This window comes from Podarcis vaucheri (assembly GCF_965113315.1).
Source record: "Podarcis vaucheri genome assembly, chromosome: 1".
Taxonomy (NCBI): Eukaryota; Metazoa; Chordata; class Lepidosauria; order Squamata; family Lacertidae; genus Podarcis; species Podarcis vaucheri.
In genome coordinates, this window is record NC_138759.1 from 79556708 (window position 1) to 79574361 (window position 17654).

The 17654-nt window shown below is 42.6% G+C and overlaps 1 protein-coding gene across 2 annotated transcripts in view; it reads left to right on the forward strand.

Annotated features, from left to right (window-relative positions):
- Positions 1–14902, forward strand: part of SLC25A22 (solute carrier family 25 member 22) — a 67133-nt gene extending 52231 nt beyond the window's left edge. For both annotated transcript variants that reach the window (XM_082228455.1, XM_082228456.1), the window contains 5 exons: positions 9241–9359; positions 11071–11242; positions 11598–11752; positions 12745–12820; positions 13994–14902. In XM_082228455.1, coding sequence (XP_082084581.1) covers positions 9241–9359; positions 11071–11242; positions 11598–11752; positions 12745–12820; positions 13994–14147 — 676 coding nt within the window. In that variant the 3' untranslated portion in view covers positions 14148–14902. The remainder of the gene's footprint in view (positions 1–9240; positions 9360–11070; positions 11243–11597; positions 11753–12744; positions 12821–13993) is intronic.
- Positions 14903–17654: the final 2752 nt, after the last annotated feature.

A 17654-nucleotide genomic window follows, 5' to 3' on the forward strand; every position in this document is an offset into this window, starting at 1 on the left:
GTTAATGCTTAGAGGTCCTTTGTTTCTGCTGCAAATTCTAGCTGCTGAAGAATTGCAAGTTTGGCACTGACAGACAGAGGTGAAACTGCTTCATTCATTCATTCATTCATTATTTACCAATATATTATTTGAGGAATGGCCTTGTGCAAAATGATACAAGAGGTGTATCCTCTGGAAACTGCCTTTGGGAATCTCATTGAAATTGTTTCAATGACCTTCAGAATTCCTAAGGACGTTTCACCAAGGCAAGGCACTTAAAATTCACTTTAAACTTGGATTTATGCAAAATTCAGGGCCTGGGAAATAGATTACAAACGCCATTTCTTAAAAGCTGGATTGTGGCCATGGGTGGAATGCAAATCTCATTTCAGCTGTCCTCCCTTCACTCGAAATAGGCTCCACTTCGCCCGCTTGCCTACCAGCAGGAGAAAGGATTTGAATGCCTTGTTTCTTGGATGGGGAAGCAGTTAGTGAGAAAATGGTCAAAGGCGGAAAGGGGTTAAGAATACAGAGAAGAAAACCTTTCCCTTGTAGACAGCAATGTGGGGCAGAAGATTACCCAGTGCCTTATTTTTCTGTGGAAAATGCTCTGTTCCATAAGTTCATTAGTAATGATGAATGAATGCCAGTTGCAAATACAATACAGTGGTACCTCGGGTTACAGACGCTTCAGGTTACAGACACTTCAGGTTACAGACTCTGCTAACCCAGAAATAGTACCTCGGGTTAATAACTTTGCTTCAGGATGAGAACAGAAATTGTGCTCTGGTGGCGCGGCACCAGCAGGAGGCCCCATTAGCTAAAGTGGTACCTCAGGTTAAGAACAGTTTCAGGTTAAGAACGGACCTCCGGAACGAATTAAGTTCGTAACCAGAGGTACCACTGTATTAGGTAAGCATGGGAGTTTAGCTTCATTAACTAAATACAAGTAAAGCAAACAAGCTAAATTAGGTCACTCTCTAGGGCACCAGAACAATTTCCAAAGCAAACTGAACATTTGTCAATGCAAATTAATATAGGAAAAAATTCTATTATTTTTTTTAAAAATAATTTTTATTAAGTTTCATATTACCAAATTAAACACATCAAAACCAATTAATCCAAATTATAACAATACATATCATGTAATCCAATTGTATTCCAAATTATAAATTTTTGTGGGGGGTACCCATGCTTCTTGATCGGCAGGAGTCCAATCCTCGAATATTTGCTGCTTTCATTTTAAGAATGATATTTCCAGTCCCCTCTTCTCAATCCTTGTCATTACTCATTTTCCTTTTCATTCACCTCCGAGTTGCTCCGCAAGTGGGTTGAAAGAAACAGTCTTATTTGTGTTTCTGTGTGGGCTTTGTGCTGCTCTCTCGCAAATCACTCTCATCCAATAGTCCAGGCATTTCCGCTCGAGCAAGCAATCGTCATTTTGTCGTTCCGATGAAATACAGTCTAAAAGCTCGCTCTTTAACTTTCCCGACCTGTTGCATCGTAAATTACTCTTTTTCCAGGAGGGCTGCCCCTTCCAGATCGCAATCTCCTCGAAAATAATAAATCTTCGGCTCGCCCTCCCCAAGACCAAACCTCCTGCAACACAGGTCTCGTATCACATCTCCATTCTTACTGCGTCACAGAGAGAGCCCTTCTTCTTTCCAAATCCTTCACAGAGTAAAACCTTTAAGTTCATATTATTCCCACACAATTCATTTTTAGTCCCATTTGCAATTAGTTGCTGTAACGGATCTTCTAAGAGGGAGGGTTATTAGTTAATCACATAGAGCAAAAAAATAAAAAGTCATTCCCCCCCCTTTCAGTTCCGTTGCATTCCATTCCACATACCATGTCTGTAGTACTTTGATGTAATCTTCCGTCTCAGTCTTCTTCATTTCAGTGGTAAAATTGTTAGCAGATAAGAACCTCCTGCCTCTCTTGAAGCATGTGCGTTATCTTTCACCAATTTTTTTCCTTTTAAGTAACGCAACTAGTTTCGCACCTGGAAGCAGCTTCGGAGGAGTTCTGAGGCCTGTTGTGCACCCAGTGCCTCACCCCCTCCTTCTTCCGAACTCGGGGGTGATTTATGGCAACAGCGGGTGAAAACTGCATCTCTCCCCCCTGGAGAGATGAGGGAGACTGATTTACTCCCCATAATCAGCCTCTAATTACCTCGTGCGGGCTGGATAGATGTTAATATCCGCCATCTTCCAAGGCGCCCCTAGCGCCCCCCCCCAATATAGGAAAAAATTCTAGTTCAAAATTTTCTAGAAGACCATCTGCAGCTGCATTTCAGTTTTTTGTTTTTTTAAAAAATCGGTTTCACATTTCCCAACATATTTTAGCCTTTTGGTATACTAAGGTACAGTATGCTAAACACTCTGACCATTACTATGTGCAATCCTTGAGAGCTTGCATCAAAAGGTAGTTAATCCTAAAAACACAGGTGGTTATCTTTTTTTTTTTTTTTTTTGTTTATAAAAATAGTAGCCTCTTGGGTAGTGCAATATAATAAAGGTAGAAATGCTTTCTGTTTATTGAACCTGTCAAACACAGATACCCTCAAGCTATTTCAAGGCACTCTCTGAAACAATGAAGGCTAAATATATATTACTTTTTCAAGCCTAGAAATACCACTACGCTTTGGAATGAGAAGCTGCTTGGATGCAGTCCACAGGCAGCATCACCTCTGTGACTGCTGTGTTTGGTCTTGTTTTCATTTCTCAGTTCAGCCCAAAAGTTATAAAAATTTCAGTTTGTAACAATGCCAGCCCAAATTTCAAGTGGTGGGAGTAGAAAGTTGTAGTTTTTCCCTGATCCACCTCAGAAAGAACAATTTACTCTATGTTAGAGAACGTGGCTAAGCCCTAAGAAGGTCCACACAGAGTTTCAGTTCTCATTCTAATGTGTGTTTCTAACCCACATTTGAAGTTCTGTAGCTGTGTTGATTATGAAGACCACTATTTGATAGTTTTCAGATGGTACCATTAACACTCTGCATAGTTATTAGCCTAATAGTTTTATAACTCCTTCTCAAACATTGTTTCTGTATGTAGTCTTAATTATTAATTTCCTGGCCCACAAGCACTTGTGTACCACAGCCTACAATATTTACAGTAAAAATGACCACTGAAGACAGTCTCCAAGGTCAAATTGCTTGTAGGATGAATGTAACATATTTTTCCGTGTATAACACGCCTTCGTGTATAAGACTCGTGTATTTTGGGGGACTCAAAATTCAGAAAATGGGGGGTGGTGGGAGATTGCTCAGAGTTGTTGAGCATTTTTGGGGGGGAGGGAGATTGCTGGAAATCACTCACCCGCCTGACATATGCTGCCACTTGCATGCACCGCTAAAGCTGCCTATCGTCTGTCCCCTCGCCGGCAGAAGCTGCCAGTTGCCCGCCCATTTACCACAGCGACACCCAATCAACACCAGCCCTTGCCGCAGCCACCAGTGACACGCCAAATAGCCCCTGACAATCTCCAGCTCCCGGCAGCAACCAATCTCACGTCCCCCCTATGCACTGTGTATAAGACGACCACCAAAATTTAACATAGTTTTTAAATAAAAAAACCTCAGCTTATACATGGAAAAGTACAGTAAGTTCCTTTCTTGGCAGACATTATTAGCATGTTGTGGACGTCCAGTTCTGTGGAACCGGTTTTACTTGGTAAAAACATCTGGCTACAGGGACTGCTTTGCAGCATCCTAGATATGTTTGCATAAGGATAAAAATGGTAGCACTGCATATTCACCATGTGCTATATATGTACACAGAGATAGGAAATGCATTAGCACTCAGCCTGTTAATGCTGTTGCAGCTTTTGTAAAGAGACTGCAGAGGCAGCAAAAGTCCACTGCTGTTGTGGCTTGAAATTTAATGTTTTCATTAAGCATTGCAGCTCATAAGTCCAAAAGTAGAAGCAGTTGAATTTCATGGACAGTAGAGCGGTGATGTTAAGCAAGTGTCTCCAAGACTTTGAAAATGACCATCATGAATGAAGCAAGCAAGTTATATTATTCCCAGGCTGTATTGCATTACATAGCTATGACTTCTACACACTGTCAGTAAAGAACATCATCACTCTAAGGAATCCTGACTTGTCTCATGAATTTCATGTTGGCTACTGTGTCTCAACGTTTCTACTTAAAAAGCATTGCTTTCCAAAATCATTTTCAAGCATTTGAAAATATTGCTGCATTTCGGTACCATATCATCACTCAGGTTTACTCCTTCCTGTGGTATCACATAACTTTGCTTTTTTATCTTGACCTTCACTTTGTTTGTTGTTCTAGAGTGGGGCTGGAAAGCTGCTGATTTTAGCTCTTTCTCTGCCTAGCTGCTAAGCATTATTGCATTAGTTGTTTCTTTGTGGACGTAATCAAAATCGGCAGGGAAACCGATATCTTTAAACCACCCCACTTCCTGCTTTGTGTTCTATTTTGCTTGGAGAACAGAAATACACAACAGAAATTGCCTAAATTTTAAAACCATCCAATTTGAAGGCCATCACTGCCTCTTGTGGAAATGACTTCCATAATTTAATTATGCATTGTGTGAATAAGTATTTTCCTTTATCTGTCTTGAAAAAATTAATATTCTGCTGCATTGGATGTCCATGAGTTCTAGTGTTATGTGTGTGAGAGAAACTTTTCTTCATCCACTTTCTTCATACCATAAATAAATTATTTAAGTGTCTATCATGTTGCCTCTTACTCAGCTTTCCCCTAAACTAAAGAGTTCCAAATACTATTACCTTTCCTCATAGGGGAGCCCCTTGATAATTTGGGCTGCCCTTTTCTGCATGTCCAGAAGTGTACACAGCATTCCAAATGCGATAGTACCATAGATTTGAATAACAGCATTATGAAACCAGCTGTTTTATTTTCACTTCCTTTCCTAATGATCCCTAGCATGGCATTTGCCTTTTTCATGGCTGTGGCATTCTAAGTCAACATCTTCATGAAACCTATTCATTAGGACACCAAGGTCTCATTCCTGGTCTGTCACCACCAGTTCAGACCCCATAAACATTTATGTGAAATTAAGATATATATTTTTTAACCCAACATGCATCACTTTACACTTGTATACATTGAAATGCTTTGCCATATTACTGCCCATTAGCTCAGTCTGTTTGGAGTTCTTCACAATCTTGTTTTGTTTTAATGACCCTGAATAATTTAGTATTGGCCACGTTACTTCACTGTATTTACTGATCTTGATTATATACTCTTGCTTGAAATGGAAACTGTCACCTTGCTGAATCAGACTAAGATCCACCTAGTCTTAGTATTCTCTTGCAAATATCCCAGCAACCAGCAGGTGCTTTGCATTCTGCTAGAAATAAGCCAGTTGTCCCCTAGTAAACTATGCACTATCTTCTACTCACTGTGACAGAAATTAAGTTTGTGTCTCTTGTTTTAGAGACCTTCAAAAAAGTGACTGCAGCATATACCCTATATATACTGAGAATGTTTCTCAAAGGGTTGCCACCAACTTCCCCCCCTACACTTCAAGTTCTAAAGCAGTAACTCCCTGTAGATATCCACATTTTCTCCTAAATTTGTGAGGTGGCTAAGAGCTTTGAGGGGCGGAGAAAGAATACAGTGGACGCTCGGGTTGTGAACGTGACCCATGCAGGAAGCACGTCCACAACCCGCAGTGTTCACAACCTGCAGCGCCACGTCTGCGCATGCGCGGGTTGCAATTCGGTGCTTCTGTGCATGCGCAAAGCGCGATTTAGTGATTCTGCGCATGCACGAGTGCCAAAACCCAGAAGTAACCCATTCCAGTACTTCCGGGTTCAGCATGGTGCACAACCTGAAAACACGCAACCTGAAGCGTCTGTAACCCGAGGTATGACTTTATAGAAAATGGAGGCCCTCCCTACCAGATTCCACTTCCACATGCATGTAGCTAGTCAACTGCAATAATGAATTGTTTGGGGGAAATGTCAACAGCTCTTTAATTTCCCTTCACGCCAATGTGATTTGATATGGAAAAATTCCTTCCTATGTTCTCAAAGGATAAATCTATATTTAGTGATTTAATAATCTTCACTGCGGCCTTCCACCTATAATCCCCTCAGATGAGAGGAGGATGAATCCAAACAGCAGCCATGCAGTCTGAGAAATTAACTGCCTGTAGTTCCCTGAAGCAATTCTGTTATATCTTTAGGGAAGTCAACAAAGTACCTGAGGAAGCTTTCAGCAGTGGCAGTTCCCTTAGGCAAGGGGGGTGAACTTTATGCTACCTGACTTTTTCCACAGGGTTGAAGTTGTTGACGGTTCACAGATGCTAAGCTTCAAAGCTGTTGTGCTTGGATTGGAAGGAGTAAACTTGACAAGCCGCCGTTTGCACCTTTAGCATTTAGGGCAAGTTGCCATCCATTGGCCAGGATCCTTGGCTGTTCTAAATCTCCTGAGGAAGTACAGCAACTGAGCAGTTTTGTGTCTGGAGAATTTTCTGTATTTGTAAAGAGCTTTTTCTCCTTCATATGGATCTCTTTGGGCATTAAACCAAATTCACATAGCCTGCTGCTTCCTGGTGTTTTTCTCCTTACTGTGGGCAACTAAAGTGATGACATAAGTTTATCCTTATCCCTCCCATTGCAAAGTGCTGGGATTCAATGTGTCAGATAATCTACTAATTCAAAGCACTGCAGTACATTTGGTTATTGCAATAGTAGCAGTTTCTTCTTAGGCAGGAGCTTCCCAGTGTTGTTGTAGCAGCAACGCAGGATGTTCAATGGGAAGTATCTTAACAGGATCCCCCAGATATTGGGAGGGTTTTCACTTTTGATTGCCTAGTTTGGTACAACGGTTGCTGTCCCATCTATGTCAATCCTGCTTCTCCATTTGGTCAGAAGCGACCATCATAGCAATTGACATACGTTGTGGGATGCTAGTGATAATGTGCTGAATCAATGTGTCTGTTCATAGAAGCAGCATAATTGCTGGAGGAAGCAGCCATTGGGAAATGCCTTCATGGGTGGATCTGCAAGCCGGCATCTGAACCTTGCTAATACAAGTAAGCAAGGTGGACGGCTACCTGAAAGGCCATGTAGAGATAAGCCTGATATCCAGTTTAAACCATTCTTAAACCTGAGTACTGATCTAAATGGAGCAGTTGTAAGGTGATCTCACCTCCCCCACACCTCCAGTAGAATTACCAACTTCTTGATAAATTGGGGTTAGATGAAATAGTTTTCAGTTGAGTAAATGGAGCTGAACACATGAACAGATTCTGCACAGCTCCATCAGACAAGAAGAAGAGGAGTTTGGATTTGATATCCGGCTTTATCACTACCCGAAGGAGTCTCAAAGCGGCTAACATTCTCCTTTCCCTTCCTCCCCCACAACAAACACTCTGTGAGGTGAGTGAGGCTGAGAGACTTCAAAGAAGTGTGACTGGCCCAAGGTCACCCAGCAGCTGCATGTGGAGGAGCGGAGACGCGAACCCGGTTCCCCAGATTACGAGTCTATCGCTGTTAACCACTACACCACACTAACAATCACATCATTCCAGAGTGGAAAGTGCCAGGGAATTTGGATGGGACACAGTGAGAAACTGTTCTCTCTCTTACTTAATGTGTGACCTTCTAGTAAATGGAACTCTTACTGCCTGCCTTAATGCTGCAAATTAATAGGAAGCAGCGCAGGAGAGCGTGGTCCAGTGATACAGCTCCACATGCACATGCAGGACTCTGCCTTCGTTTTCTACTGCAGGCAAAGTGTCATGTGGTTTTGTTTTTTTGTTTTGTTTTGTTTTAAATGGACTCCCATTATAAATGAGATGTTTAATATCCTGCAGGTTTAAGGGACTAACAGTGGACAGGTCATTTCAGATCTCCAATTCTTTCTGATTTGTTTTGCCTTTGATCTATCTTAGGCACTTGGTTATTTAGGCTGTCCAGTTTGTGATCCCTTGTAAAGAGTGGTGGGGAAGGTGTGGCCCTCCAGACATCAATGATGCTAGACTACCAACTCCTATCAGTCCCAGAAATTACGGGCAATGGTTGGGATGATGAGAGTTGTGGTCTAGTAACACCATTATCTCCTGGAGGACCAAATGCTCCCCATCCCTGCCTTTAAAGAACCTAATGAACATCTTTTTTATTCACCTTCTTACAACACCAGCAACAACTTTATGTTATTGCTTTATTCCACATAGTCTCAAAGTGGTTTACACCATAAAACAAAAAAATAGATAAAAATAGATACAATTAAATAAAATCACAGTGGTGGCAAGATTGGGGGAGCTCTGGGGTGGCCGCAGTTGCTCCAGAGCTCAGCTCAACTTGTCCTATGCTTGTTCTGGTGGGTGCATTGCCTCTCTGCACCCCCACATCCCCTCACAAGCCACTGCTGCACAGTAGCTTTCCTCCTTCATAGTTCCTGCTTTCTCCCCTTGGCCAATGGATTTTGGTATGACAGTGACGGTTCTGCCTGTGGATTATATGTCTTATATTTGGACAGAGGATGAATCATTATGAGAAGAACTGAAGAAAGCAGTTGAATGTGTTCTGTGTTTACTGCTGGAGATCTGAGATCAGGGATAGATGAATTGCTTGCCATCAGAGAGGTTTTATTTGCAAGATGAGCCCCTGAATAGCCCCATGTTGACCACAAACCTTCACATTTTTGCCCGGTCCATACTAACACAACTGGCAATTCTCTCTGCTGCACCCCCTCCCCTGCAGTGTTTACAATTTCATTTTCTTTGGATGTGCACTTGCTTGCCTAAGTGCCTGGGGGATTATACTTGTTTCGCTTGCTTGTACCTTTCGTAGGAGCACAATGGCAACAGACGCTCACTGGATCAGAAGCAAAGCTTCTGCATTTCCCTGAGCTTTTGGGGAGACTTTCTCACCAAAGAATGGCTTTGGTTGTGGTGAAAGCTGGTCTTTGGTGGTGTATTATTCAGCACTGTGCATCTGGATATCCAGCACCATTTTTTGTTTCTCTTGAGTGTCTCTTCACTGCCTTGGATAGTTTAAGTCACTTGGTTACCTCCGGCCTTTTTTTCTGCATTGCATTCATTACCAATCAAGTCAAAATTGGGCATGTCTGATGACTAACATTCCCCAGGGTTTGTTCCTTCTGTGATCCATAAGTGACAGAGACAGGGCTTCTCACAGAGAGAAACAAGCCTGGCTGTTGCTTTGCCTGGAGGCAGGTTAACCCAGTTGGGGTCAATCAGCTGATTTTTCTTTGTCTCCCTCTCCCTCTCTTTCCTATCTTTTTGTCAGGAAGAAGCTGACCCTGATTAAGGAAATGCTGGCTGGCTGTGGGGCAGGGACCTGCCAGGTGATTGTCACCACTCCCATGGAGATGCTCAAAATCCAGCTGCAGGATGCAGGCCGAATTGGTACCTCACCTGTCTCTCTTCTCTCCTCACCATGCCCATGCAGCAACAGAAAATGTCTCCCATGTTGTTTTTTCCCTGAGTAGCTCCAGGATATATTACATCACTGGGAAGGACCTCAGCCTTGTGAGCCAAATGATGAGTTGTTCTCTTTCCATTCTCCTGATGTGAGAGAGCCTGAAATTGTATCTTTAGATATCTGTATAGGGAAGAGGAGGCTGGTAAAACAATAGCTTGTGTTCAGCTTGTGAATTATTAAACTGGATAACTAATGCAAAAAAGGGAGAAGGATTAGTTGCCCCTTATGGTGTGTTTTTTCTATGACACTTTCTTTCTGTTTCCACCCCAGTTAGAAGTTCTGGCAGTGTGCCAAAGCCCTTAAGCATTAAGAACTTGTGTTCTTGCCCCAAACAACCTTACCTACCATTGTTATGTTGTCTCATTTTCCCCCAAGTAAATTTCAGGACAAAATTTAGAATACTGGATCTTTTCTGTTGACAGGTGTGGATCATAGGGGGAAAGGTGTGTGTGTGTAAGTTGGGAGAGGGGATAGCTTAATGATACTCACTATCTATTGCATTAACAATGAATTCTAATAATGCAGGAACTGCTTAGCACAGAGGAGTTCAGTGGGGAATTTTCGCAACCACAGAATTGAACCACCAGCGCTGTTTGTTTTCAAAAGCTCAAATATAAATATCCTGTTAGATAGGACTATTGTGAATAACAACCACTCATTGCTGGGACTTAGTATCTCCCTCTGCTTCTGATTGCCCATTTGCCTCTGAATCTTTTTCTGTCTTACCAGTTTCCAGTTGTACTTCAAATCCTCTGTTACTAATGTGTTAAATTAGAAGGCTGCAGAAAGATTCTCACTGCAGCACAATACTGGGATTTAGTGCCTCAGTTGCAACAGAGGCTATGTGAGCAAATATATTAGCTCAGGGGATTTACATGGGCTCCATCTTCTGATAAAATAGGAGAAGTGCAGTGGAAGAAGTTTGGGGGAGAAGAAGTGAACAGCCTGCATAGATCTCTGGGTAAATGCTTTGTCATATATATATATATATATATATATATATATATGCAGGTTTTGGTGTCTTCGGGTGTCTTCCCGTGTAAGAGTCGGGGTGTCTGGGCGACGTTTCGACGAGGTCTCACTCGTCATCTTCAGGCTGGTGCTTTCGGCTTCTTGTTACTGGAACAGAGCAGAATCTGGTGTTTGAGTTCCTATTTATAGGAACATGAAGATGACGAGTGAGACCTCGTCGAAACGTCGCACAGACACCCCGACTCTTACACGGGAAGACACCCGAAGACACCAAAACCTGCATTCCTGTACCCGTGAAAATCTACGAAAGCATATATATATATATATATATATATATATATATATATATATATCACAGTGGAGTGCACTGTGTGTTAAATCCTGTGATATGCTCAGAGAATATGGTTTTGTGACAGCCACATAAATATTTTACTTAGAGCTAAAATTCAACAGCACAACTTAACTGGATAAAGGCAGTTTCTAGTGACTTATCAGAGGGCAGTACAACTGACCTTAAGCAACGTTCAGGTCATTACATTTGTGGCTGGCCTATTCATCCTCCTGTCAGAAGCAAGACATTTATGTTATGTCATTGTCTGTAACTTGCATGCTGCATTCATGTTTATTGCGGTAAATGACAACTCTGTCTTGATTCCTCTTCAGCTGCTCAGAAGAAGCTAATGGCCGCACAAGCTCAGTTAAACCCTTCCACTGGTGCTGGGGCAGCAGAGTCTGTTGTGGAGACACGGACGACAGCAATGCAAATCACAAGGGACTTGCTTCGGAGCAAAGGCATCGCAGGACTTTATAAGGGACTTGGCGCTACGTTGCTAAGGTAGGGCACCCCTTTAGGCCCTCTGGAGGACCTAAAATCCAAATGGTGCCCAGTAGTCTGGGGGTAACAACAAGGAATGAATAGGAACACATGTTGTTCCCTGGGTATTGACTCAGTTAGGGATGGGGACAGAGTGGGTAAGGGAGGGAGATGGCGATACACTGCACTGGAGTTTCATAGTACTAAATGAGAACAGTGTAGAAAGAGAAATATCTGATGCATTTGAAAACTATGGAAAGGGGAATCGTCTTTCTGTGCACAACTACCCACCCCTTACAATTGGCATGGGGCAGCTTGGTATTAAAGGACTAAAGGAAAGAGCTTTTCCCTCATGGTCTTGCTTCTCCTTCTGCAGGGATGTACCGTTTTCCATTGTTTATTTTCCATTGTTTGCAAACCTGAACAAACTAGGGCAGACAACCCCGGATGTCAAGGCTCCATTCTATGTGTCCTTCCTTGCTGGGTGCCTGGCTGGCAGCACAGCAGCTGTAGCAGTGAATCCTTGTGATGGTAGGTACTGCAACAAAGTTCAGTCAAGGTGCTGTGGGTGTGAAATGTGGGGAGGTTCACCAGAAGAGTTGGGGACAGGGGGAAACTGAGGAAAGAGTGTGAGCCCTGGTGTTTTTGTGTTCTCACGAGGCACAGTGTCACAGGAGGCAAGCTGGCATATAATGCAGCGGACTACAGCAGTGTTAAGAAAGAGGGGCAAAAGATCTAGGTTGCAAAGCACCCAGTACCACAGTAAGAGAAGCTGCTATCCTGATTGTTCCAGCTAGTGGAGGTTTGTATACTTTCCACTTGAGAAAGAGAATTGAAGAGATGCAGCCAGCCACAGGCCCTTCTTGTAGGAAGGGGAAATTCTGTACCACAGATTATCTTTGAAGGGACGCTAAATGCATGTCAGATATAGAAGTGATCTCTGCCTGATCTCTTGCCATTTGATTGAGGGGCGGAGAGAACATCCTCCAGGCAATGAGGGGGCTTACAGCTCTCCTGAGCTAACCAGCGCTGTAGCCTGTTAAAGCATGTTTCTTCCTTGAAGAAGGGAGCCCTTGGGTACTACACCTTAACAAAGGAACATCTGAACCCTCTAGGGAGCAAATAGCTCCCATCAGCCACAGACTCAGGTAGCACTCATACACCAGAAATGCATTGCAATATTTTGTGGCAGAGTCCCACTTCTTTGTGATAGTCAGAGGCTAACAGCCTTGCAGTTGATGCAGAATGTGGTAGAGGTGCAGCATAATGTGTTAAAGGAGGGAGGCGACTTCATCATAATGACAGAAGCAAATGAAGAGCTTAGTAAAAAGCATGTCCAGATGATAAAGACTAATCTGTTCATGGAGAGAGAGTTGTAAAAGGGGAGGTCATAAAAATCTCTTCCAGCTTAGCAGTGCTGGGATACTTGTATATACCTAAACAGCTAAAGGAAGCCTGGAGAAATTAATTAGATACAGACCAGAGCACTGATTGTATCTAACGCTGCTGTCTTCTTTCCCCAGTAATCAAGACAAGATTGCAGTCCTTGCAGAGGGGGGTCAACGAGGACACATACTCAGGGATCATAGACTGTGCCAGGTAAATGATCTTTTGAGGGTGATCAGCAATCAGCGAAACCTGTGTGTTTGTCCCAAGGATACCAGTGAACACAGAGGCTTACCACCAAAAGGATTGTGTTGCAGGCATAAAAACAGAATTTTACTCATATATGAATTTGATACATGTTTCTTGTGGGGGCTGCTGCTGCTGGATGTATCCAAATCCACTTTGATAAAACTGTGAGATTCTTATTAAAATATAGTGAATGAAATACAGTATAGTAACTATGGCAGCTTGCCTTGTTGGCTACACACTTCCTCTAAGATTGGAGACGCCATAGTAGGCACAAGTTGCCAGCGGATGTGGGGAACGACAGTAGAAGAGAGGCAACTGTGGACTTACTTCCCATAGGCATCCAGTTGACTATTCCAGGGAACAGGGCGCTGGACTAGATAGGCCCTTGGTCTGATCCAGCAGGGCCCTTGCTTTTTTAACTGGGCCCGTTGATAGGTTCCAACCTTGAAGTGTGTCTCATCCTGCATCCATTAACAACTGGGAGGAAGGGACAGCACTGCCCATCTGAGCTCCCAGAGTCACTGCCACTTAGCAGCATGGGGAAGGGTGAAGCAGCAGGGGGCTTGGCCTGGGCATTGGCGCTGTGCAGGTACGCTGGCGGGAGTGCAAGATTGGCTCCACAGGGGCAACCACACACTGCTGGCATCCCCACTGCCTGGTCCCTCCCACTCTTCTCACCCATTAAGTGGCAGCAACTCCATCGCCAGGAAGTCAGACACCTCCCCATCAACTGCTGCTGCCTGCACCTCTCTCCACTACAAGCAAGCCTGGAAACCCACCCAGTGTTGTGTGTCCCAAACAAGGATGTGAAAATCACCTAGTCTGAGCTTTGTTTGGGCAAAGACTGACACATATGTGAATGAAATTTGCAGCAGATAACCATTTTTATGCTATTCCTGCCTGGCCAAATAGCCATTGAGATGAGCAGGAAATTGGTTTTTCATTGTACTTGAAATGCCTTTGTAAAGTATGCTGCTCATGTGGGAAAGCCTGTTTGTTATAGATAACTCTGTGCTCTAAAGCAAAATGGGCGGGGCGGGCATGACTGAAGTAACAGATATTCTGATTGGCAACACTTAAATGGGAGTTGTGGTGAACACACGTAGTCTTATCTGATTTCTTTGTGTGCCTTTTTAGGAAAATCTGGCGGAATGAAGGCCCCACAGCCTTTTTGAAGGGGGCATATTGCAGAGCGTTGGTCATCGCCCCACTCTTTGGTATTGCACAAGTTGTGTATTTCATCGGCATTGCTGAATATTTCCTAGACAAGCTTCCAATGCGCCGGGATTAACCCCTCACACCTCTCCCCATCCAATTGGAATTCATCATAGTATTCTTTGTCACCGTGCTATCAGAGCAACAGCACAAGGAGTTAAAACAGTAATGGGGGGGGGAATGAATGTTGTCTCCAAACCAAGTCCCCCCCTTCCAGTCAACATGGCCTCACCATTATGCCAGGGAAGATACCTGATTATGCATATCTCCTTTCTAATTATCAATCTCAAAAGACACTGGTTAGCACAGACTGTCTTACAGACCTGCTTTTTCTCCTCTTGGCTAGGGGAGAATGACCAACAAATCAAGAAAGAGCAAAGGACTTTTCTCCCCCACCCCCACCCATTCTTGGTTTCAGGCCTCTGGGGAAGCCAAGGGGCTGCTATCCATTAAAGGGAGGCCAGTTTGTCATTCGAAAAGGCGGGTAATTTCTGAAATAAAAATGTTTTGTTTTCATGTAGGTCTCCTAAACATCCCTCTCCTAAATTAGCTGGACTGAAGTGAACTCTTTGGATATCAAAGGCGGAGGGGAAAGGGAAAGGCGCATTTTGTATTTAGAATTTGTGAAAGGGACTGCCTTCCTGAATGAGTGTGCGCAGGTGAAATGTACTCTCTGCAGATGTGCACTCAACTGCTAAGGAGCTGCATCTGTGGAAACACAGTGCTGTCCAGTGTCGCGAACTAGCTGAGCCATTGTGATAGGGAAGAACTGAATAATTTTGGGATCAATTTTTTTTTAATAAAAAATCTTGCTGGATTTAAAACAAAAAACCCCCAACCCAGTAATACATTCCTTTCAATCAGCCTAGTTGATGCTGGTAATGCTGCTGTTCCACCCAGTGTTTCAGTTGTCTGTGTTTTGACCTGTACCTGTATTCCTTTCCTGTTTCCCTCTGGGAGCACAAATAATACCAAAGGGTTACTTAGGGAAAACTGATCTCTGATGTGGCTGTAAACACTGCAAAATGCCAGATGGCATAGAAAAACTTAGCTTAGCTGAAATCAGTGGAAATAATCTTGCACATTTCATGAGGTTCAGTTGCACCGAAGTCAAAGAATTATGCTATGTTCACGCCAGTTCAGATACCAGTTCTTTACTGGCCTGCAATGATAATTTTTTAAAGGGTGCCAGCTAGTTTTCCTTTTCAGACCAAAACTGACAGCAGAAGGTGGTTTGTTAACCTCCACAGGGCTCTCCATATCTCTTATGTTCTCTCTCAGAGATAGAAGCCTGGTTTTCTTCTGTTTGTTTCAACAGTTACTCTTCCATCAGAGCAAAGTAACCTAAGTATCAAAATCAATGCTAATTCTGGTAATTTTCCCTTTATTTTTATTTCCTGCTTCTCGGGTGCTGACACAGTGCTGCCTGCAACATTGCAGGGAAATATTTTATATTTTTTAAAAAATCTATTAAAGTTTTGCAAATTCCTTTTTTTTTTTTGAGGGGGTGGGGCAGTCTGATTTTGGAGGATAGCATGTTTAAGAGACATTCCCCCCTCCTGCAACTTGGACTTTGTCTTCTTGATGCTGCGCCTCAATACTTCTTATATCCCATTCCAAAGAAATGAAATGAATTAGGTATGCAGATGGTGTGGCTATTTACATTTGCCCTTGGAGATGTCTTAAATGTTCCGAATGCCCATGTCACTGTTGGCTAGGGTAGCCAGACGCAGAAGAGGAAAGGAACTCTGCACCTTGAATAGTAGAAGAGGGAAGCATCAGCAGATGTTTATTGTTATGAAAGCTGCACCTGTTGTGACATTCCCTCTTCTACACAAATATTAAAGGTACAGGAGCCCCTCTCTTGTCTTACATCTGGCCCTCCTGTTGTTGGACCCTTTGAGTTAGCAGGGGGAGATGTTTTATTTATTTTAAAAATATGGCACTTTTTACTTTTTCATCGTATGAAAACAAGGCCTGAAGAATGTGGGGTTTTAAAGCATGGTTTCCTTGCTTATCTTGAAAATTAAATGTTAGAATCATTACGTTTTAGAAGACTGATTGTTGGACTGATGGTGCTGACTCACAAAATAACAGAAAGAAATTGCTGGAACTGGTTTATAATAGGAGCTGCATCTAATAATTTAATTTGCCTCATTTCATGCTGCTTTTTCATCACTGTAAGTCCTTGTTTACTTTCACATCTAATCATCATTTTAAACTCTATTGCAATGTCTGTCTTGCTTAAATGACCAAATGCCACTTTGAAAGAGGAGGCCTTAAAGGACTCGCTGCTGCTGCTGCCGCTGCTGCCACCACATGTCTGAGCCTACCATAAGACTACAGATTCTCTGTCAAGGCCTGGAACATCTGCACTGATGTGCTTTGGTATTTCTGAAGTAGAAATCAAACAATGATTTAGTGTTTTAAGAAGCACAATCTTCAGGATTTATTTTTTTGCACTTTAAAAAGAAAGAGCAGCGGGGACCTCATTTTAAAAGCAACCCCTTGCAAGAAAACTTTTTTTAACAATACTTTTGTCACATGAAGAAAAACTGAAGTGGTACCCAAAATGTAATCTAATTGTGTGTGAGAGATTTTATGGTTTGAAGCTTTATTTTAATGACAGGTGACCCTTTGTCCAGGTGAAAACAAGGGTTTATGTAAAAATACTGATAAAAAGAAAAGATCTGTGCCTAAATAAAACAGGCTCCAGTTAGCAATGCTACCACTAAGGCACCTGCTGCTTGCTTGCCAGGAGATTTTCCTGCTGATATGTGGCACAGCACTGTTGCTAGTCAAGGGAAAAGGCACTACTTGTTTTTTGCATGAATACTCCTAAGCCCCGATTTTAGTATAGCATGACCAAGCTAATAAAGCAGAGTAGTGTTGTTTTCCAGTCCTTCATACTAGCTGTCAATTGAAATGTTTAATGCTGGCATTCTTATTGCTGCAAACTTAGAATATGTCCACATTTCAGACACACATCGTTCAAACATGTTGAATTAAACATTTAAAATGTTTGTGGTGCTTCAGCAGTGTAGATAAAGCTTTATTACTTTTCATATTCAATTTTATTGTGAGTTTTCAACATAAGATAACAATAAAAAACCAAACTAATCTAAAGAAAGATAATGATAAACAAGACAGGAAGCAGAAATAAAGAGAAGAGGGGGGGACACTATATATATACAATATATGTGTGTGTGTGTGTGTGTGTGTGTGTGTGTGTGTGTGTGTGTGTGTATGTGTATATATATATATATATATAACCAAGCCCTCTGTCACAATTATGTCTTGATCCTTATTCCACATACAGAAGAGTTAACCCTCCCAGCTCTCACCTTAGAGCTTTCCCCTCTTCCATCAGCTTCACATCCTGAGGAAACCTCTCTGGCCTGCCTCTTGTGCACGTCCCTTCTAGAGAAAGCTCTAAGAGGCCCTTGTGTTTTCATGGAACCACACGTCACTGGGTTCCTACTGAAGTTCCTACAGAAGCTGTGAATCATTTGAATTTACCATGTAGAGATAGCCTAAAATCATTGCCTCCTAAGCTTTCTGGCTCCTAAGGGCTTAATGGCCA